Source organism: Neofelis nebulosa, chromosome 3, assembly GCF_028018385.1.
Source record: "Neofelis nebulosa isolate mNeoNeb1 chromosome 3, mNeoNeb1.pri, whole genome shotgun sequence".
NCBI classification, from domain to species: domain Eukaryota; kingdom Metazoa; phylum Chordata; class Mammalia; order Carnivora; family Felidae; genus Neofelis; species Neofelis nebulosa.
Window position 1 is genome coordinate 3,393,890 of NC_080784.1, and position 24,182 is coordinate 3,418,071.

General features: G+C 43.7%; 1 protein-coding gene across 4 annotated transcripts in view; it reads right to left on the reverse strand.

Annotated features, from left to right (window-relative positions):
• Positions 1-10,834: 10,834 nt before the first annotated feature.
• CSMD1 (CUB and Sushi multiple domains 1) overlaps positions 10,835-24,182 on the reverse strand; it is a 2,016,488-nt gene continuing 2,003,140 nt past the window's right edge. For all 4 annotated transcript variants that reach the window (XM_058719853.1, XM_058719852.1, XM_058719850.1 and 1 more), the window contains 2 exons: positions 17,753-17,885; positions 10,835-14,234 (listed from right to left, as the gene is read on the reverse strand). In XM_058719853.1, the coding sequence (XP_058575836.1) occupies positions 14,075-14,234; positions 17,753-17,885 (293 nt within the window). In that variant the 3' untranslated portion in view covers positions 10,835-14,074. The remainder of the gene's footprint in view (positions 14,235-17,752; positions 17,886-24,182) is intronic.

The following is a 24,182-nucleotide window of genomic DNA, read 5'->3' on the forward strand; positions in this document are numbered from 1 at the left end:
AACAATTGAAGACATCAGAAAATGTTTTCCTGTGAATAAATTAATAAAGAAACTTCTGGGGAGTTTGATTAAGAAAAAAGGGGGAAATTAGAAAAAAAATAACAATACAGGTACAATAAGGATATTTAAAATTATAAACAGCAGCAACTATACCAATTAATTTGACAAGCAGAATGAACATTGCGAAAAGAGTCAAGAAGAAATACAGAACTAAGTCTATCTAACTTCCTAACAGAGAATAATTAATTTATTATGACCAAGAATCAGACGCTTAACTGATTGAGCCGCCCAGGTGCCCAGATGTAGACATTGTCAGAGCCTTTGTTCTTCCTACCACAAAACAGATATTCCAAAACTAGAGAAGCTGTTTAAAAACGGGGCAGATATGGAGCTGGAATACCTGTGATGGTGATATTAGATGAAAGTCTCAAGTGTAAAAAATCCAGGCACTTGTCAAGTTATAAAGGCAGAAGTAGCGATATGTATGCATACACACGCACACTCACGCACACACACACACACACACACACACACTTCTCTTTTGTGTGATATTTATGTCACCATTTGATAATCAACATTAATAAATTTAACCCAACGTTAAGAGAACAACTGGCGTTCAAGTGTTCATGTAAATTGAACAAGAAAAGGGAAGATTTGCCTTGTGCAACATGATGGTGGACGCAGCCTCTGAGTGACTGCAGTGTGCACACAGGGCCGCCGCCCCCCTGCCCCGGAGTCCCCGCTGGGGTGGCCACGCTCTGTCCGCTCTGCAGCCTGGTCTGGACATCTCCCCACTCAAGTGTTCCTTCTTTTTCCTTTCTCTGTAGATGTGGACCCCCCACCCAGGGAGGTCTACCTGGAACTACCCCTTCCTTCCACGTTTACCTCCTGGGTTTCCACGCCCATCACTGTGTGCGTTTCCCGGGGGACCATCGCGGCACGTCTGTCCTACTGTTGGACAAGGGACCCTGCGTTGCTGTTTTTGCTGGGCCCCCAAACCAGGCAGCCAGCCCTGCAGAGGCTTAAATGAAATAAACCGTGAGCCCCACGCGAGGCACTCCGTGCGTCACAGCAGCCGCACTGCTCATGGCACGTAGGATGAGAATTCTGCAAAACGGCTTGCAGAACGCAGCCCCCAAACTTCTCATTTTTTATTTTCAGTGACGAGCTTTCGTATAGCTCCTAATATTTTCAATACTAATTTGCTCCTGCCTTTCTTCACTTAAGTTCTAACACGATTCCTGGGTCCCTTCCCACAGGTACCTGGCTTTATTAAGAAATCAAGATCCTAGGGGCACCTAGGTGGCCCAGTCGGTTAAGTGTCCGACTTTGGCTCAGGTCATGATCCCGGGGTTGTGGGATCGAGCCCCGCGTCGGTGTCTGCACTGAGCGTGGAGACTGCTTGGGGATTTTTCTCTCTTTCCCCCTCTGCTTCTCCCCTCGACCTCTAAAATAAAACAAAAACAAAGTCTAGATTCTTCACACTTTAATTAGCAGAAAGAGACTTCAGGATGGATGGAACTGTCTTATTAAGCACATATATTTTCTGAGGAATGCCAAAGACACCGTGTTCACAGAGAGGAGGGGTTTTTATGCCACATCAGAGTGAGCCAAAAATTGTCCGTGAGACATGACAAGGGAAAGCCACTGGGTGTGGAAGGGTGAGGACTTTGAACCAAGCATAGAAATATAACAGATGCACATGGGGGAGGGGAAGGAAAGATGATATAAAAACAGAGAGGGAGGCAAAGCATAGGAGACCCTTCAACACAGAGAACAAGCTGAGGGTTGGTTGCTGGAGGGGAGGTGGAGGGGGATGGGCTAGGTGGGGGAGGGACATTAAGGAGGGCGCTTGTTGGGATGAGCATTGGGTGTTGTATCTAAGAAATGAGTCACTGGGTTCTACTCCTCAAGCCCATACTGCACCGTATATTAGCTAACTTGGATTTAAATTAAAAGAGAGAGAGAGACCATGGAATTACTAACATTTTGTCACATTCTGTGCCCTCCAAGCCACAAAAGGACTTTGGCTTTCCATCATGGGGACCCTCGTTGCCTGTGTCTTTGTCAAAATCCTTGATTTCTTCCTTTCCAATGAACTGCAACACTTTCAAGCCTCCCCTCTGCTTTGCACACTTTCCCTCTTGCTAATTAGACCTTTGTCTACAAGAACGGCCACCAGGGCAAGGGGCCACTCCGTGCCACGCCTCGCCTTTGGGGTCTGGCTTTCTCCCGAGGACACGCCATAGGGCCTCCTGCGTGGGGAAGAAGTCCGTGGGTCTGACGGCTCCTAGTGTCCGAGGCAGTGAGAGAGCCGCGTGCCTGGTATGGGAGAAAGACTTTTTCACAAGTAAGGGAATGAAGCAAAGCCGGGGGAGAAAACTGTTTTGGGGGGGAAGGGCCGGCAGCCTGGGGAGACACCACAAGTGGTCCCTCTGGCTGTGCTCACACAAGCACGACTCGACTGGGTGCTTTCGCTGGGCGTCACGCTGAGCAAGACAGCAGGGGACCAGCCACCTCTGATGACTGCGGTTTTCCCGTGACCACCTTCTAAACTCTTGCAGCTGGACCAACATTTTTGCGTCTCCGTTTTCCCCCGAAGTGGGAAAAACCAAATTCTGGGGGATGGAGCTGCTACGCTTTAATACATCTAACATGAATCTCAGCCCCTCTACCCGGCTGGCATTATGCCACTGTTCAGGTGATCACGGAAGGTTTTCTTTAGACTCCTGAGCCTGTGTGTTCCGACTGCTGCTCTTCTTTGGATCCATGATCTTCTTCTCAGGGCAACAAGCCGCATCGCCAAGGAAACGGTGCAACACAGGAAACATTCTGGTTCCTTATCCCCGGACTTCACATGCCCTCGGACAGGGAACAGGGTGGGAGCCTCTCTTTGAACATATACTTTGGCTAATATGCAAGGCTGTGTCTATTTCCTTTTCTTTTTTCTTTTCTTTTCTTTTCTTTTCTTTTCTTTTCTTTTCTTTTCTTTTCTTTCCTTTTCTTTTCCTTTTCTCTTCTCTTCTCTTCTCTTCTCTCTTCTCTTCTCTTCTCTTTTCTTTTTTCTTTCCTTTCCTTTCCTTTCCTATTCCTTTTATTTTAGGACTGAGATATGCTACAATCGTAAGGGGCAAAGCATTGCCTTCCTCTCTCTTCCTTCTTTTTTTCTTCCTCTTTCTTCTTTCTTTTTTAGTACTGACTTTAATTTTTCATCAAGCAGAAACATTCTAATTGTTTACCAATACTTTTCCAATGACCATGGACTTCTAGGAATGATGGAGGATTAAGACATGAATATGTGGGGAATATCGAGACCCTTAAAGGAATCCAGGTTCTCCCTCATCTACCGGGCGAATGACTCACCATTAAGAACCATTTACTCTGTCAGAATCTGATCTCACTCTGCGAGTTTCTGAGAGCCAACTCAGGAAAGGGCGCCTCGGTTTGCAACCAGATTATTGGTCTTCCTATATTGGTTAAATCATGTCTGAGGCTGACACAACACTCTAACAACAGGTACGCATCTCTTTATTTTTATTTTGGAGATATGCATGCAGTTGTGTACATAGGGAACATACAGTGTCAGGTTACAGGACGTTATGGAGTGAAGTGTGAATCTCCTTACCCTCTCATTCGGTCAGATTCCCTCCGCAGAGGCAAACACTGCTAACCACTTTCTAAGTAGTCTTCCAAATACTGCGTGCACACTCACGAGTGTCTGCAGCCCTTTGCTGGCACATATCAAAGCACAGCAGAACCTCAGCTCTGCATGATGCTTTTTTACTTTATTTTTTTAAGTTTACTTTTGAGAGCGACAGAGGCAGAGACAGAGCGTGAGCAGGGGAGGGGCACAGAGAGAAGGAGACACAGAACTCAAAGCAGTCTCCAGGCTCTGAGCTCAGTGCAGAGCCTGACGTGGGGCTAGAACCCACGAACCACGAGATCGTGACCTGAGCCGAAGTCGGGTGCCTAACCCACTAGCCACCAGGCACCCCTATACTTTTTTACTTTAAATAAGTCTTGTACATCATTAGATATTAGTACACCTTAGAATGCCTTCTTCCCCCCCCCCCCATTGCATTGTATTCCATTACACAGAAGTACTATAATTTATTTAAATTCTTCCTTGTCAATGGCTTTTTATCTTGTCTCCAATATTTTACTCTCAGCACTGGAGAGAACACAAGCTTCACCTCCTTGTTAGGACTTGAAGGTTATTGTTACACGACATATTACTTACGGTGGGACTGCTGAGCCGAGGGCATGTTTTTTCCCAGCTTTATGGAGATACGGTTGACATATAACATTGTGTCAGGTTAAGATGTACGACCTACGATTTGACCCACCTGTTTGTGGCAAGGTCATCAGCAAGGTAGCACAGCTGACAGCTGTGACGACCCTTTTTCACCTGTGCTGAGAACCCTTCAGATCTCCCCCTTCCCCGGTTGATGTCGGTAAGGCATCAGTTCCCACCAGCAAGGTGTGAGCGTAGCTGTTAGCCATCTACGTCTTCTCCAATACGTTCTATTTCCAAAATCTGTTTTCATCAACCAGTTGAGAAGGAGGACAAACTCGATACTTTAATTTTTCCTCTGCTTGGCATGTTTTAAAACCCCCCGGCTCTGTGCAGTCTTAGAAAAACAGCGTTAGGCAATGCCTGCGAGATCCCCCATCTGTCCTTCCAGAGCTGCCCGTGACCCGGGATCCGGATCCAGGGAAGGGCCTTTGTCTTTTCCGTAAGCTCGGAGACTGGCTGTGTTCCAGCAGGAGATGAGGGGTCCCACCCTGGCCTCGATGGTACCAGTGGGAAGGACAGGGAGGACAGAGGCCACGCCTGGTGTCCCAGAGCCCGAGCCCTCGGGCGGTAAAGGATCCGACAGCTGGAGGCCAAGTCAGGTGAGGAGCAGGCTGCCAGTGCCCCGGGTGATGCGAGCTTTCCAGGTTGTCTGTCAGCTCGTAAATCGCCATTTGTACTAAATCCATAAAAATGTAATCATGTCCCTGAACTGTGTGTTGCTTATCAAAATGTTTGATTAAATGTGATATTTATCTGGGGCACAAGAAAGAAAGACACGGCCCCATCAGTCAGTCACCCAGATTCTGAAGAACACATTCTAGTGCTAGTGTTTATAGACCTGTCTGTCGTTTCGGGACGACCCTATCCTAGAGCCCGCGTATAGCCCAGCACCTGTAGTCACATGTGTCGTGCACTTAAAAGTTTGCTAAGAGGGTGGGTCTCATGGTCAGTGTCTTACCACCAAAAAAACCCCAAACCAAACCAACCAACCAACCAAACAAAAAAACCCAGGAAGATTGACTATAACATAAAATTACTTACATCGATATAAAATATCGCATTAAAATCATTCACCAAGCATATAACAAAATAGAGCACAAACAGCTCCCCCACTAACTTTGCCTTCAAGTGACTCTAAAATATGGGTGTTTCCAATGGCTTCACCAACCATCCACAGCCTGTCTTTATTTATAAAAGGGCACGGGCTTTTCAAACAAAGCGATACTGGTGTTCCCAATGTAGGAAAGAGTTTGGGAAATTGGCCAGAAGGAGAAGTTACGAAATCATCCAGCGTCTCAGAGATAGGAGGAGGCGGGCAAGGGCTCACGCCTCCGCCAGCCTAACTGCCATGTCCATTATTTTAACGTTTCGAGGGGAAGACTGTCAACCACCAGTTAAGGCATAAAGTATGATAAAAGTAATGTGGACATACTTGCACAACTTTGTCAAAGTTAACATTTTTTCTATTTGTTTCAGATTTAAAAAAAAATAAAAAGATTAATTGTACAGTGAGAGATAAGTGATAGATGATTAATGGATTGATGGGTGATTGATAGCAAGATAGGCAATAGATTATATAGATAATAGATAAATAGGTACTACTGTGTACTAGGCCATTTAAAAAAAATTAATGTTTATTTTATTTTTGAGAGAGAGAGAGATACAGAGCTTGAGTGGGGAAGGGGAAGAGAGAGGGAGACACAGAATCCCAAGCAGGCTCCAGGCTCTGAGCTGTCAGCATGGAGCCTGATGTGGGGCTCGAACTCACAATCCATGAGATCATGACCTGAGCTAAAGACAGATGCTAACCGACTGAGCCACACAGGGGTCCTTATACTAGGCTATATTTTATGCATCTTAAATCTACATTCACATTTTCCTTTCTTTACAGCCCCATAAGGTAGATATTATTTTTATATCCACCTTCGATGACACTGGTAAATACCTTGCCCAAATTTCCACTGCAGGCAACTCCATGTACCCCCTCAATTCCATTCCTCTATTCCCTCCCTAGAAGGATCATTAATCTGAATATGACATTAATCCATTCCAAGCATTTCTAACAACATCACTATATATATACATATATATATGTGTGTGTGTGTGTGTATATATATATATATATATATATCCATATCCACTTACAACATAGAATATTAATTTGCATGGTTTTTAATCATTTTGGTAAATGGGGTTATAGTGTTCATTTCTTTTGCAGGTTTTCTTTCTTTCTTTCTTTCTTTCTTTCTTTCTTTCTTTCTTCCTTCCTTCCTTCCTTCATTCCTTCCATCCTTTCTTCCTTTCCTTCTTTCCTTCTTCTGTCCTTGCCTTCTTCTGTCCTTTCCTTCTTTCCTTCTTTCTTCTTTCTTTCTTCCTTCCTTCCTTCCTTCATTCCTTCCATCCTTTCTTCCTTTCCTTCTTTCCTTCTTCCGTCCTTGCCTTCTTCTGTCCTTTCCTTCTTTCTTTCTTTTTTCTTTCTTTCTTTCTTTCTTTCTTTCTTTCTTTCTTTCTTTCTTTTTCTTTCTTCTTTATTTCTTTCTTTCCTTCTTTTTCTTTCTTTCCTTCTTCGTTCCTTCCTCTTTCTTTCTTTCTTTCTTTCTTTCTTCTTTCCTTCCTTCTTTCTTTCTCTTTCTTTTTCTTTTCTTTCTTTCTTTCTTTCTTTTCTTTCTTCTTTCCTTCCTTTCCTTCTTTCTTTTTCTCTTTCTTTCTTTCATTCCTTCTTCCTTCCTTCCTCTCTCTTCTCTTTCTTGTTTTCTTCTTTCTTTCCTTCCTTCCTTCCTTCCTTTTATTTTCTTCTTTTCTTTTTCTTTCTTTCTTTCTTTCTTTCTTTCTTTCTTTCTTGTTCTTTCCTTCCTTCCTTTCTTTTTCTTTATTTCTTTCTTTCATTATTTTTATTTAATTTTTCTTTCTTAAGTACATTTCAGGCCCAGTGTGGAGCCCAACATGGAGCTTGAACTCACAACTCTGAGATCAAGACCTGAGCTGAGACTGAGTCAGAAGCTTAACCAACTGATCCACCCAGGCGTTTTTCTTGTTTTTTTTTTTTTTTCAACGTTTTTTATTTATTTTTGGGACAGAGAGAGACAGAGCATGAACGGGGGAGGGGCAGAGAGAGAGGGAGACACAGAATCGGAAACAGGCTCCAGGCTCTGAGCCATCAGCCCAGAGCCCGACGCGGGGCTCGAACTCACGGACCGCGAGATCGTGACCTGGCTGAAGTCGGACGCTTAACCGACTGCGCCACCCAGGCGCCCCCAGGCGTTTTTCTTTAAATCAAAGGTATGTTCTTGAGACAGGAGCCCCTGGTCCCAGGTGCACACGTATGGGCTTATGCCTCCCAAGAGGACTGGATGCCTGTTACTGCACCGAAAGCATTCAACTTACCACCCTAGGTGTGTAAGGACAGGAAGATGGGCTGCAACTAAACGCTGAGTAGTGTCAGGTCAGTGACCACATAAAGACTCATAGGGCACATCCACGTGGCAAGTTCTGGTACAGACAGGTGTGCTGGGCCTGGCCCAGGTCCCCAGGCTGTGAGATGCCCTTCTAGTGCACAGAGAAGAAAGCAATGCATCTTAATACTCTTGGAGTGATTTCTCTCTTTGCTCTCCCCCATTAAGCACTTCCTTTACACATAACCCCGTGGATGAAGCAGTACCAGGGGCCTGAAACAATGGCACCAGCACCTTCCCTAGAAGAAACTTTGGGACAAATTAAAAGCTGCTTTAATAGCCACAAGAGGATAACGTGAGAGAATGAGATAAACCAAAAGACATCTTCTAAGCAGTATTGCAGAGCTACCCTTTCAGCCCCTAACATCTCTTAATGTAAGTGTTCGAGACAATGTCTTGTCATCCCTGAGCACTGCCCAAAGCTGCTGGTCCCCTCTCTGGTTGCGTTTATGCACATGAGCGTATTAATTCACCTGACAAGACTTGCATGGAATCCGGCCAAGGAAGCTCGTGGAAAGTGTCCCGGCTTCTGAGCAGTTCTGTGAGGCGCTTTACCTCCAGTCCTTCGCTGTTGCGTATGTTCAGGGACACCAGGGCTCAGGGGTGGTGGGTCCTGGTTGCAGGGGCTGGATGTGGGGGGAGCAGCCAGGGGCAGGGGGGCGCTGGGCTCCTGAGAGGCTGTGTCAGGGCACATCACGGACATGCTGTCTCCATCTGTTAAGTGCAATTACACTGATGGGTCCCCTAAACACAAGTAGAAGTACCAGGTCTGGAAGATTGAAGAAGAAAAGATCAAAAGGTGGGAGGTAGCTGATTCAGGAGAACAGCCTGGACGCAGCTGTGGGGAAGGAAGGGCTCAGCTCCTGGGCGGTCAGTGTTCATCCTGCCACACGCATCTCATGTCTGTGTCTCCAGGAGGAGAGTGGTTCTGGCTCGCGGACGGATGGAGGGCTGTGGCAGGCATGCTACCGAAACAGATTGTCACGAGGGCACAGGTTCCCAAAGGATAGCCACGTGCTGCTGCCACCAAAAGGGGAGACCCGCCAGACTTCAGAGGCAACGGCGTCCAGAGAAGGAGACAGTGCTGTGCGTGGCTGTCCTGGTGCCGTTAGTCAGTGGGATGACCCTGTCGTCCTCTGGAAGGAAGCACCTCCACCACAGTGACAAAGTCAGAGCTTCCTGATTATTGCAAAGAGCCGTTGCTTAGAATGGACTGTGTATCCCTATGTTGTGGGCATCCCAGGTCATGCTGAGAATGTGTAAAACTCACAGCCCTTCCAGAAAAAGTCCCCAGCAGTGAGCATGAGAGCTGAGGTGTACTTGGCTCAGGTTCTGTAGCTACCTGAGGACCTACTCCGTGGAGAACGCTTGCTACATGCTAAGTACGCCAGACGCTGGAGACAGATTTTGGAGACGACGTAGTAATTCCTAGTCAGTTTTCTTTTTTCTTAATTTTTTTAATGTTTTATTTATTTTTGAGAGAGACAGTGAGAGACAGTACAAGCAGAGGAGAGACAGAGAGAGAGGGAGACACAGAATCTGAAGCAGGATCCAGGCTCTGCTAAGCTGTCAGCACAGAGCCTGACGCGGGGCTTGAACTCGTCTACCTCAAGAGATCATGACCTGAGCCGAAGTCAGCCGTTCAACTGACTGAGCCACCCAGGCGCCCCTCCTAGTCAGTTTTCAAGATGCACAGGTAGAAAAGTCAGCTTAGATTAAGTTCTCACATGGGGGCGCCTGGGTGCCTCAGTCAGTTAAGCAACAAACTCTTGATATCTTGATATCAGATCACAATCTCATGGTTCTGTGAATTTGAGCCCCACATCGGGCTCAGCACTGACTATGGCAAGCCTGCTTGGGATTCTCTCTCTGTCTCTCTCTCTCTCTCAAAATAAATAAATAAACTTTAAAAAAATTACAAAAAAATAAAGTTCTTGTTTGATTTCAGTGTGTTAGACAGTGTGTTACAACCACAGGATGACTTCAGGGCTCTTGAATTCCAGTTTAATTTCTTAAAAACTTCTTGAGGGCAGATTATGTGTGAGCAATTCTGGGAGATAGTAACACTCATATTGTAGAGTAGTTATACCTCTCGGAATTTTTAACTTGGGGTAATTTTTAACACAGTGAGAACCAAACAGAATCATTTACAATGAAAATGAGAACTTTTTTTTTCATTGCAGAAAAAGAAAATCCTGATGAATTTAATAATGTGGTAGTTTTAGTGAAAACAAGAAGGTGAGGAGAAAACTGATCTCTACTGTCACCCTGTCTAGCTGTGCATCCTTGGGCAAATTAACCAGCCTCTTGGAACTTCTGTGTCGTCATCTATAACATGAAAATTTACACCAACTTTGCTGTATTCAGAGGACTATCTGAAGTTAGGCAGGTCGTGTGGAAGGAAAAAAGTCCGGTGCATAATAGGCCCTAAAAACATCCATGGACCCAAAGAGTTCCAGAGTCTAAGTGAGATATCAAAACTCTCGTTTCTTGGAAGTCACGGTGGGGCTATTTTTTTTTTTTATTATTATTGGTTGTTTTTCATTTTGTAATAACTTGACTCCCAGGAAAATTAGTATATCATTCTGTTTAACTGCAGGACGTTCAGCTTGATGGGCCACCGAGGAGTTGTAAAGTGTTGTGTTTTCTCTCAGCTCCAAAATGTGTGGACCGCAGCTGGCCTTGAATTTTAAAGGCTGAGGGAGGGAAATTTTTGAGCCTTCAAGTGTGATATTTGAAATGCTTTGTTAAATGAGTCCATCAAGTCCTTACGTGTCGTGTTCCCACACCATAGACCTCTACAGAAAGACTCCTCTCATGGGGTTTAGGTAGACCAGGGAGACATATGTCAGCTTCCCCCTGCCACCCTCCGAATCATGCTCACTCACAAGTGTGCTGTTTATTCATCACGCCCACGATGCCTACGTCTGGGGGGAAACACTGAGCCTGGTTCTAAGTGCAATGAGAGCCCCTTACCAACGCTTGCACTCTTTTCCTCCCCTGACACAGACTCCACGCACCTGTTATGGTGAAATAAATTCGTGCACATATGAGGCTAAAATAAAGTCACACCAAAAACTAGAAATCTAAAATTAAATATTTAATTAGAACTCTGATTTGCTTTAAAGGTAGGTGGCATTGCACAGGCTATATTACACTCTCTTTATAATGTTTTTGACAAAAAAGAAAGATACTGTTCATTTTAACAGGCCACTTTAATATTAATACATGTGTAATAGGGTCGAAACTGAAAATCAGCTAGGGGTGGTACATTGTACATTATTGGGAAAATTACAGTTCTGTATTTGTAAAAACATTTATTTTTTTAACAATTTACCTACATTAATCAAAAAATTACAGCATATTTAATAATTTTACAAATTCTTCATAAAAAATATATCTCTGTACAAAAAGGTCGTTTGCACCTACTTCATGTCAGCAGCATGTGGCGAGATGGTAACACGGGGCGGGCAGAGGTGCGATGGGTTTCCTGATCGTGATACCAGCGTTCTGTCCCCCTTTTTTTTATAATAGCTTTTTGTTGTTGTTGTTTACAAAATATCTTACAGAAGAAAAAAATTATTGCAGCTAGCCTGAAGAAAGGCAAGATGTGTGATACGAGCAGCAGTTTTAAACAGCTCTGAAGCACATAACCTGTGTTAGCATGGGGTCCTTCCCGCACACGGTTCTGGGCGCTTCCAGAAGGAGTCTTGCAGCCCCACGGTGGAAGGCGCGTGTGTGGACCACCTGCACGCGCGCCTCCACACCTTGCAGGGGATCTGGTTCAATACCGCGCACACACCCTAGGAAGAAACTCGGCGGACTTCTCGCAGGACCATCGCATGTTGTATTTGGGGTTTAATAACATGCTCCAAAGTGGCAACCAAAGGTCGGGTTTACTGTGCACACAAAGGAAAATGATATCTAATATCTGATATGTGGTTGCCGCGTGTATGTATGTCCTGTCGTTTCAGGAATTTGTAACGTCGTTGACCGGCAAGCAGGTCAGGGATGGGGGGAGAGAGACATTGATTCAGACTCTGAAGTCAGCATTTTGCACCTAGTTTGAATGACTCAAACTTAGATATATGTACAATATATTTATATGTATATATGTATGTATATATATACACCTAATATATATAGTAACCCTGTTCTCCCCTGCACACAGCGATCCTGGAACTTCTTCACGCTCCCTTTCCATGCCCGGTCAGTGTGCGTGTTAGGAGCCTGGCTCTGGCTGACCTTGTCTAGTCTAAGGAGAAAAATCCGCATAAGGGCCCCAGGCTGCAAAGCAAATCTCCAGTCACGTTATCAGGTTGGCCAGAGGAAAAGGTGCTGGGAATTCAGCGTGATACTAAGGAATTCGTCATTTGGAGTTCAAAAGGCAAAGAAGCAACTAGAAGAGGTCAGTTATGTCCTCCTAACAGCATAGGACCCTTCAAACGAGCAACGCGACAGTGGGCACCAAGGATCAAATATCCGCTAAGGCGTTCAAATCAAAACACATGACATGAAAGAAGGAACTATTATCCTGACACGTTTTTGTGTCTTTTTCTTTTTCCTTTTTTTTTTTTTTCTTCACTTTTGAAGCCCTGCATTTAAACATGCAACAGAGACACCACTATATCGGCCTTAAAGCTAGGTGTGAATATGCCCACAACAACAGGAATGAAACGCTCTACAGACGCTGCTCTGGAATGTGAGAAGGGAGACGTTTTCCATACGGGGGGTACGTACTTAAAACGCAAATAACAAAATAAGCACTGCCTTTTCAAGACGCTTTTAGCCAAGCCAACAGTTATAAATAAAAATAAACTCGGTCTTCACTGTGGTTTTGTGACATCACCATCTCATTGCCATGTCTTCTATTTCATCCTTTGATGTTTTTATCCGCACTGGGGACCATGCCCATTTCCTTCCTACCATCATTCAGAATTTAATGTATGAGAAATTTTAAACGTGAAAAATCCAGTTGTCTCTGCATCTGGAACTAGCACGAAACAAAGGACACAGTGATATGTAAAATGTGTCACCGGGAAAGAGGAGCGTGTGTAATGTTTCCTGGCCTCCGGAGGGACATCTGATGCTCTGCTCCCGGACAGTTCCCACTGAATTCAAGGGGCGACTGCACAGCACCGTCCTTCAATGCCATAGCGGAGAGTGGCGGTGCTCTGGAAGAACAAACTGTGATGCAGAGGGAAGACTACAGTGAGCCAAGCCTCACAAGCTCATGAGCTATCTAAAATAAATTACTACTGACATTCTCCATGGCAAACAGAAGCTCAGCAGCCCCCTGGCCACGCAATACAGCAGTACTGGCGGTCACGGGTGCTGCTAAAGGGAACAGAGTGTGTGGCAACTGCAAAGCCCTCTGGTGTTTCCCCCTCTTTCGACATCATCAATGACTTCAACACACATATGCAGCTAAAAGCAGCAATGATAAAATAAATCTCTTCAACACCATGTTTCCCTTCAAAACCTGTGCCATATCTGGGGATGTTTTCTTTCGCTAAGATGCCAACTGAACGGATGGATGGTGGATGTTTCGCTGGACAGCATGAGAAGATGCTTATATACAATGGATAGTGTGTATAAACCCTGTGTAAATAGTTTATTTTTTTATCAGAATCTTACTCAGTCATTCATAACACACTAGTGCAAAAAATTGTGCATCAAAAATTCTGCAATAGAACGGCTGACTGGGAAATTTGCAAATGGCCCTAGGAATGGACACCGAGGGGAGCTGTGAGTCCTCAAAGCTTGTCAGGTCTCAGGAAGGACAGAGTGAAGCGTTTGTAGGTGTGTGCATCTCTACCAGAAAGGTTTCTTCAAGAGAGCTCTGTTGTTGTTGTTGTTGTTGTTGTTGTTGTTTTTCAGAGTATTCATATTTACGGGGGTTAAAAAAACAAAACAACATATTGTGGTGCTATCATTTTATCACCGCACCCAGGGGATGTATCCACGTGCCCAGAAGATTGCATTGAAAGGCATCCCAGCCACACAGAAATACGAAAGTCTGAGGCATTAAGTACAAAGTATTGGCGTGACTCGGCAGTCTTCCTTGAGTGTGCCTTGATCCCGAGCAGATGAAGCCAGGCATGGAGAATCCACGTTCAGAATGCAGGTCTCTGTGTCACCCGATCCTCAGGAGACTCTGGCGCACGTGACTGGAGATTCCCACCGCACGGACGCCAGCAGAAGATGTGAAAGATCACCGCAGCAAAGCCAAGACTAGAAGGGAGAGTGGTATATGGCACCAAAGGAGTTACTGCTTGTCCAACAGAGGTATGGCTATGAATCAGTCCTAATGGGGCACTGAGGGCTATACCACTGTGCACACTGTGTTCAGAGTTGTGTCAAACCGCACAGCCTTTGCCTCTGTGGGTTTTAAGTTTGTATCATACATAGGGTTTTCAAATGAAGCTTGTCCATTGCTGTTTTCGTGTCCGGCATAGCCGTTGTATTGAACTTTTGGTCTCGTTCTAGAGGGGAAAGAAGGAACAGACCGTTAGTGCCCAGATTTCAAGAAAAGAGGCACAGCAGCTGGGGCCTGAGTACAAGACGTCACGCCCGACTCAACAGGGAAACACACACACACGGTTGTGGGGAAGGGTGCGCGTCGGCACGCTTGTAGACCTTTCTGTTTTTTAGAATTGGTTGTTGGGATTACAAAGACGGTTAAAAAAAATGGAAGCTGTTTCTAAAATCAAAGAGTTAGCTGCCGTTTACAAATATTCTTTGCAACATGGGAAACTCATCAATGCCGGGGTCCGAGTTTGGTTTAGGCATTTGTCATTTGTAAGTTGTTATGACCCTGAGGAAGTCACTGTTCAGTCACTCTCTAAAACGTAAGATGCTGAATCAAGATGTCAACCCTTTAGGACCGTTCAGATCAAACGAAAATAGGAACATAAACTTTAGTTCACTGCTATTATAATGTTCACCAAATACTAGCTATTCTTGTAACATAATATAACCAGGGACTAAGTTATGGAAAAGACGTTCAACTGTTTGTCAAACTACTGGTTACAGGTTCTAATTAAAGAAACCCCCTGTGTATGATCTAACTTTAGAGAATTAAAGTAATTTTAGATGTAAAAGACTTAAAGCTGTCTAGTCTGTTCCCCCATGTTTTTTTTTTCCAGAGAAATTACATAAGGCAAATACATCAGGTGGTAAAAACGGAACTTTAATGTCAACAACCACACTAGCAAAAACATTATTGATGCTTCTGTTTTAGTGACTTAGCTAGTAAATTTTCTTAACTTACGTTACGTTCATTGAGAAAAAAGAGAATGCTGAGCGTGTACGTTTCACGGAATGAGGTTCCTGTCAACTGCCCCAGGAGTTGGAGAGGTCTTTGACATTGAACTTGAAAACGCTCCAGTAGCAAAATGGAATAAACTAATGCAGCCAAACATTAATGAAGTTAAAAGCTGGCTAAATCCCCTGTGTAGTCTCCCCAGTCAGGGGTCACCACCATTCCCAAATTGCCAGGGAAACCCCACAGAGTTGGATGGGACCCGAGGACTGCAGAGAACAAAGCATGTGGGAGTCCTGTGTCAGGAGCCCTGGCTCTGACGGAGGAAACACTTCCAAGTGTAACGAGAGCAAGTCAGAAATGAGCAGGAATAAGGTTTTAACTTGAGAAATGTGGAGCCAACTGCTTAAGGAACTTTTACATCTGTAGAGGGTAAGAAGCCAGTGGAGAGAAAACGCATAGCTTGGTGCGTTCCCTGGGTACATGGCAATAACTCAAAGGAAAATGAACTTACGACGTGCCTGGGTGATCGGGCGTGGCTTGGTTGCTCCGGCAGAAACCCCCCAATTCTGAGAACTATAAGAAGTCACACTGGCTTAATGGCTCATGAGAGCCATGAGATTAGACAACCTTCTGTCACGTTCTAGACACAGCGCGGCCTCTCGGATGACAAGCATGATGGGTGACATTGTGCGAGAGCCACACTGAGATTAAAATCCCACCAGCCTACAAGCGTGGAAATGAAGGAAGGGGTCAAATTTGCAAAAGGACCAAATGGTGTCTCCCTCCCCACTGCTTTTGTGGTCTGTGATCTACCCTCACGCATTTCCTGTGCTGACGCACCAAATACTGAAATACAGAACTTTGTGGTAGGGAAGCTTCTAGGGTTGAAAGACTACAGCTGTGATATATACTGAATATTCCCCCCAATGTTATGTCATCTTAAAATTAAGATATAACCAGAAGTGCTGAATTGTGTAGGGCTGTCTTTTGAAAGAATCAGAGACGTGCCGGAGGGAGCTGTCTCTGAGACATACAAAGGTCGGCCTCGCTGGGAGGTGCGTCAATGAGACGCTCACTGGCAGGTGGGGATGCCGTCTGACTCCTGCACATGGGTCCCCCTGTAGGGGGGGCTTCCAGAGACCCCCCTACAGACAGGGAAATGTCAATAGGTGGGGTAAAAGAACTTTAATGAACTGCATGTTAACCTTGGGGTTAACATGAATGCCAAAAAGATTTAAAACAAAACAAAAAACAAAAAACAAAAATGAATTTGTAGGAATTACAAATTCCTACTGTATGGGTATCTATAAGGGTATTATGTTTCCTAGAGAACCTTGCGAAAGAAGATGTACTTTTAATTTACAGAATTAATTTAATTTAAGAATAGAAGCACTTCTCAGGATGGTGTTTTATTGGATAAAGTGGTGGGATATCTTTTCTTACATTTACTACATTTTCAACTAGCCCCAAGGAGAAATTTGAAGATAAGGCTCACGAGACTTATATGCAGAGAATACTGTTTTCTCCATAATAATAATAATAATAATAACAATTATTAATAATTATATAATAACATTAGTTATTTAATTATATAATTACATGTCAATATATATTAATACTTACTAATGTAATAATAGTAATTATTATTAATACAGATGTGTCAATCTTTAATTTTGTAAGTACCTTCTGAGATTCCTTTTACTGAATTATATTTTTAAAATAAGTACATTCCAACTAGAGGAAAAGTGTACACATGTACGTGATCACATAGCAATATAATTTTGAAGTGACATTCCTACTATTTTATGTATTTTTGCAAAGCATAAGAAAGCACATATTTGAAGCTATGCTGTGAGACATTAAAAAAAATCCTACACCACATTTTCCTTTTTTTTAAACCAGGATTAAACAGAAATATCTGTATCACATAAATGAACACAGACCACATTTAACATACCTTAATATCTTAGAGAATCATGGGTTTTTTTTCTATTTTTCTTTTGTTTTCTTAGTTTCTTGTTATTATATGTAGGGAATACCACTATTCTAAGTAGTATTTTAGAACAGTTTGGCATATGCCATGTTCTTCCAGGTAATATATTATCCAGAGAAAGACAACATGTATAAGGACTTATAATTCCTCCACAGCTTTTTTTTTTTGGGGGGGGAGCAGGGATCCACATAACTCCAAGGAAAGGATCTACTTCACTAAAGTTGTTTTTCTGCAATTTTGACATGTTTCAGTTAGCAGGGATATGCAAATTAATAGATGTTCAGAACACTTTTTCAAGCGATGGAACATGTGATATCTCCTACTACATAGTGAGAGCTCAAAGAAAGGAATAAACCCACAATTTCTAGATCACAGATTCAGGGAGCTGAAAGAACTCAGAGACCATTCTGTTCAATCTTCTTCTGGAAGGTGGAAATGCTGTCTCAGTGTTCCCAACAACCGGCCACCGATCTTAAAAGTAGAAATGTAATCCTTTATTGTGTCTTTGAGTGGACTACGAAACACAGCATGTTATTTCTTAATCCATCTACTTATTCTCCTAAAGTTCATTACTCGAAGTCGCCCTGCTGAAAAAGTACGGCGGACAACGCAAAGCAAAGCCTTGCCATGTGGGCATCGTTAACGTCAGAGAGAAAACCGTCGAGCCGTGGGGAACGTGTGACCGGGGGCAGTGTGCATTCCCCAGACCAGGGCCTCGCAAGCACACCGGTGTTTTACGGTACCTGTGTTTGTAGAGGTAAAACGCAAATCCGGACAAAATCAGAGCAAAGAACGGAACGAGAATCGCAGCCGCGACCGAGCCGCTGCTAGTGCCGTGGTAATGATTTGAAGGGTCTTGGTCCGAGTTTAAGGGATCTGGAGAACAAAACGAATAATTAGTTTGCAGGTCCCGCGTTCATACTGGAAGATAAGCCTCTGGCAACTTTTATGAACGGGGCCCGAGCCTCCAAGGAGTTGAATTCCATCGATAAACGGACAGTCTTGTGGAAAGATTTTAACGTCTGTTAATGATCAAGTTACAAAAAATGAATTATTCCTTAATGACCTTCAAGAATACCATGAAAAAAATTTCACGTGTCAAATGTGAGAAAGGCGAAAGGGGCACCATACATTGTGACTTTGACTTTCAGTCGGATATATTTGCATTGAAACTAAAACTGAAAGCATCCATATGGTTTTGTCTATGTATGTGGACGTATCTATGGGTACCATTGGCTGTTATATCCTGTCCTAAGACACAGACTCCAGCAAAACAGTAGCTGTTTTGATGAAATTACCTAAATATTCCAGGGGTCTATATAAATGACATTACATTCTCCGTATGCAAATATATTGGTGTAACCTCTTTCATTTTAGGTACATTGCAGAATTCGTTAGGGTTTAAGAATGCTCAACAAAAGGATATAGCTCAGTGTCATCATGCCAGTTTCCATGAGGACACGGAAGGATGATAAAACGTGACCTCTGTCCATCAGAAGGGAAGGCGGATGTAAGCATCTCAAATGTCATGAAGGTGACGTAACTATAAATTTATAATCCACAGGTACAGAGTGGCAAATAGATGCACGGCCAAGACAGAGATGCAAACGATGAAAACTCAAATTAGAAAACACTTCTCAAGCGATTCCTTCCAGATAAGAAAGTTTGATCTAGGGGCGCCTGGGTGGCTCAGTCGGTTAAGCGTCCGACTTCGGCTCAGGTCATGATCTCGCGGTCCGTGAGTTCGAGCCCCGTGTCGGGCTCTGTGCTGACAGCTCAGAGCCTGGAGCCTGTTTCAGATTCTGTGTCTCCCTCTCTCTCTGACCCTCCCCTGTTCGTGCTCTGTCTCTCTCTGTCTCAAAAATAAAGAAACGATAAAAAAAAAAGTTTGATCTAAACTGTTTACCCATAACACAAATTTTGAAATGTATTTGGCTTAATCGCTTGAGCTCACTCAATGCCCGTGTGTGAGGGATTACGACTGGGGTCATCTGGATATAGCAGAATTGTGAAAAATAAGTTGACCTGCTTTTAGAAGTGTAGTACCAGAATTTACGGAATGTTAAATACAAGAGAAGTTTTGTTTCATTTTCTTTCACAAACCATGAATGTAAGTAAACAATCAAATATATTTAAATAGCTTTTCAAACAAAAAATCCTCTCTTCACATTAAAAACATGGCAAGAATTTGACTTGTCGTCGCATCCACAGATGCCGGATTGCGCTACTCCTTACCGTCCTAAGTTCTAACATGAACATATTTTATAATTGATGTTCGCTCTTGTAACTTGACCATATTTCTTTGAGATCCTTCCTCATCAGCACATATGAATCAGATAATTTTTCACTTTCAGAGGCATCCACAGCCCCCACACGAGGGGAAAATGCCAGATACATCTTCTCTCTAAACTCGCGCCCCATTGGATGCCCCCACCCTGGGCAGTGAACCGGGGTGACTGACGCACAGCACCGAGGTGGCTCGGAAGCCATCCCATGGCTGTGGTGGCTGGGGAGCCTTGAGGACAATGCTGAGTGTCCCCGGTGGTGGGTCCAGCAGCAGTGGTGCAGCAGTAACAGCCAGCGCCCAGGGTGACAACATCCTGTACAGGGCGCCGAGGCAGCCCCCTCAGATGGCACCCACTCCACAGACTTGCGGTGACACTGAAAGGTCAGGACACCTCCCTGCCTCAACAGTGCACACGGCACACGGCCACAAGTCCAGCAGGACCTGTGTGTACTAGGACAGGAGTTGCATTGTGCCAAGGGAGCTCGTCGGCTAGCCTTCCTCTTGAACCCCCAGTGCCTACGAGAGAACTGAGGACACAGTAGTGGCTCAATACGTGCCTGTCAAGTGAAAGACGGTGCTGCCATGTGGTACGTCAGCATCTATCAGTTTCCACGAAGTTACCACACCTCATTCTCCAGCTTTCTGTAGTTCTGTGAATCTCTTTGCCTCATTCTAATGAATTTGTGTTCTGCTTAAATTAACCGAAGTTACTTTTTTGTTATCCACAGACAAGACTGTCTACGTTTGAACATAATAGGCATCGGACTTCTCATCAATAAAATCGTGGAAAATCAACCTGCCGCAAGAGACTGCCCGTCGTAACACAGAGTAACATAAAAGAAGGTCTTTGGGAGCTTCTCAATGATCACGCCTTCAGGAGCTCCTGGCGAGTTTCATGTATTTACTCTCATTTCAAAGATTTAAAGGGTAATACACGCACATGATATTCATTAAAATGGCACAAAAGATACACAAATAATATAATGTTCTTCCAGCAATGGACTATTAATATATACGTTTGTTTCCCTTTTCATACTTTTCTAAAAACATGGGAATACGGTATACATTTTTTGTGTTTGGCTTTTTCAACTTAACCATCCATCTTTGAAATTTTTCCATCAGCACACATGAATTAGATTTATTTTTTTTTAGGTGTATAGTATACTATTAATTCGATATGCCAGAAATTTTTCAGCCAGTCTACCTTTGAAGGACATTTAGGCCATTTCTAGTATTTTTCTAATGTCACAATGAAATCTTTTTTCTGTAGCTATCCAGCAGCAGGAGTCTAAACATACAGGATAAATTCTACGAAGCAGAATCATTGCCTAACAGAATTTGTAACTTTTCGCGTGGCTAAATCTTACCAGAATGTCCTCCAAAGTGGTGCTCTGATTTCATTTCAACCATTATTTCATGAGGAGTGCTACAAAACACTTGGGCAATTGTGTGGTATCCAACCGCTAGCCTCTTCCCCTCCCCTGCCCTCCCCTCCCATTGGCCCTCCTCCTTCATACTATCTCTACTATTGCTGCTCTGACAAATCAAACACAGGGCGTCCTTTGTTCCTCATTCACATATCTTTGCTTAAGAGTGAGGGCAAGCATCTCTTTACATGGAATAAGCTAGCCATTCAATTTTTTAAAAGATCACTATTGAAAGAACTTCATACACTAGAGTACCCACCCAAAGTACATCTAAATCTATCGACAAAGATCGTATATATATATATGTATGTGTGTGTGTGCGTGTGTGTACCTGATATATATATGTGTGTACACACACACACACACAATGGGATATTACTCAGTCAAAAATAAAAAAAAAATTAAAAAAAGAATGAGGTCTTGTCATTTGTGACAACGTGGATGGACCTGGAGGGTATGATGCTGAGTGAAATAAGTCAGACAGAGAAAGACAAATACCATAGCTTTCACTCATATGTGGACTATAAAAATAAACAAAAAACAAACAGACCCTTGAACTGAGAACAAACTCATGGTTGCCAGAAGGAGGGTGGATAGGGGGGTGGGTGAAACGAAGATAAAGGGGATGAAGAGGCACGAATTTCCAGTTATCAAGTAAGTCACAGAGATGAAAGGTACAGCTTAAGATATACTATGAACAATAATGAAATAACGTCGTATGGTTGGCAGAGGGTGGTCGCACTTATCGGGGTGACCCCTGAGCAAGGAATGGGCTTGTGGAAACACTGCGTCGTACACCTGAAACTGACATAACGTTGCATGTCAATGTCAATAACAAATAAAACATAAATAAAAGTAATGAAAACAAAAAAAATAGTAATAACACAGCAAAGGTACAGTTCACAGTCTTTTAGTATGTGCACATGGTGTCATAATCATCGTTACGATTTAAGAACGCTGCTGTCTTCCCTAAAGGAAACCCAGTATCCTCATCCTCCAACCTCTAGCTCCAGGCGACCACTGATCTGCTGTCTGTCTTCAATCTGTCTATTCTGGATAGTTTGTTTGTTTGTTTATTTATTTATTTAAAATTTTTAATGTTTATTTACCTTTGGGACAGAGACAGAGTGTGAGCTGGGCGGGGGCAGAGAGAGAGGGAGACACAGAGTCAGAAGCTCCAGGCTCTGAGCTGCCAACATAGAGCCCATCACGGGGCTCCAACTCACGAGCTGTGAGATCGTGACCTGAGCCGACGTCGGCCGCCCAACCGACTGAGCCACCCAGGCGTCCCTGGGTGTAATCCTATGATGTGTATTTTGTGTGTGTGTGCATGGCTCCTCCTCCTAAGTATAATGTCTTCAAGACAACATTCCATTGTATGGATATAGCACGCTTTGTCTGTTCATTAGTTGACAGACATCCGGCGGCTTCCACGTCTGGGCTATTGGCAGTAATGCTCCTACAAGCATCGGGCACACAGTTTTGTGTGAACATATGTTCTTATGTGTTCTGCTGGCCATACCTGCAGGAGTGAAATGGCTGCATCTTTTGGTAACTTTCTGTGTAACTGCTTGATGAACGGCCAGACTGTTTTCTACAACACCTGCACCACGGTTACATCCCGTCCGTGAAGTAGGACAGCTCCAATCTGTCCACAATTTTGCCGCCTCTCACCCACATGACCATCACCATCCCAGTGCTGTGAGATGGTGTCTCACTGTGGTTTATGTTTCCTGAATGACTAGTGATGTTGAGCAGCTTTTCGTTGCTTATCGATCACGTGTACCTACGTGGAGAGAGGTCTATTCAAATCCTTTGCCGACTTTTCAGTCAGGTTATTTGCTTTTGTTTTCTTGAACCTCAAAAGCCCTTTCTGTATTCTGGAATACAAGTCGCTTAACAGATGCATGTTTTACACTGGTTTTCTTCCATACTGTTTGCATGTGTATGTGAGGTTGGGGGTGGGGTGATTCAGTTTAAATGGGGAAGCCAATTTATCATTCGGGTTCCTACTGGAGTTTCTGCATTAGGGTGGTCTTTCAACCCAAGCTGGTTTAGTATCCATTTAAAGATCACTGTCTTCCCGTTTATCTATTGACTGTAGATGATTAAGAGGTGGTTTATTTTCATCCATGAAAATAGGGGTTAGCCAAACTAGTGAGGCAAACTATTTTTCCCGACAATAAACCCATCATCACGTGGGAATAAAGATTCCGTGCTAAAGCAGGCTGCTATTTTGTCGGATTAGGAAGAAATGGTGTCATGCAAGGAAAGGGGCAATAGCACAGTGATTGTACGGGCCAGGTTTGTCAGGTGAGTGAACCCAGAAGTCCACGGGGGATGGCGCACAGCTCCCCAGGGCGTCCTTAAGCGGAATTACTGGAGCATGTGCCGGGGGAGAAGGGAGGGCAGGTAACTCTAGGGTTTTTGGCTTAGAGCAAGAACAAACTTGACTCATTATTAGCGTTGGTCCAATGCATTTACTCTATGTCATTACCTCAAAATAACACAGCCCAATTTAAAGTACCACTGCTGACATTGTAATTTGAAGCTCTTCTAGTTTGAGCTACTGCATTTGGAATGGTGGCATTAGAGTAGTTTACGATTGATTACTCTTTTTGGTAGAGTTTTTATTTTAAATATAATAATACACAGGTCGGTATGTGTTTCCTTTGGAACCCCTCAGTATCTTGGTAAGAGTCTTATGAACGTCGTGAGTGATAATCGTCACAAAATATTATACCCCTGTGCCTCTGAAAGGCAGCTCAGAGGTCAAAGCCTATATGGATAGAATGTTGCCCCCCAAATTATTATGTTAACAGTGTTCTACAAGTAGGATATAAAGTAGTCTATGTTGTTCAGGAGAAATGGGATGCTGATCGCATTACAAACATGTGTTTTCTCATCCCCGTCAGCAGGGACAACCGCAGCGACTCTCGTGTGCAAAGAGCTTCTGCGTGCACAAAGCGAATGCTTTCCGCCGTCTCTTAATCTTCCCGACCACCCAGAAGGGACTTCCCCGCTGAGATGTCAGATGAAGACAGGCCCAAGAAGATTCTAACTCCTCCTCGATTACAAAACTAGCTGATTGATGGGGGAAGAGTCCAATCTAGTGAAATTTTTTTTCACATATTTTCTTTCTCTGATAACTAAGGTAGAAATCAAGTAGCAGAGAAAGATCGGAAGCAGGGAAGGAGGATCTATCTGTCTATCTGCAGTAAACTTTTTCTTCCTGTAGAAGTCATGCGCCTCTCTCCCCGTCAATGTACAGTCCTCACTTCTTTAGTGAAATATACTGAAATAGACTGCTTCTTATTAAATGTGACACATTGCATAAAACTATTGATTTAAGCAACTATGATAGTCATGTGAGGTGCACGAGGAAGAGTTTTCCACACTTGACTGGCTGAAATCTCTAAAGGCAGAGTCTCTTGGGAGAGTCAGCTTGTCCTTCTCTAC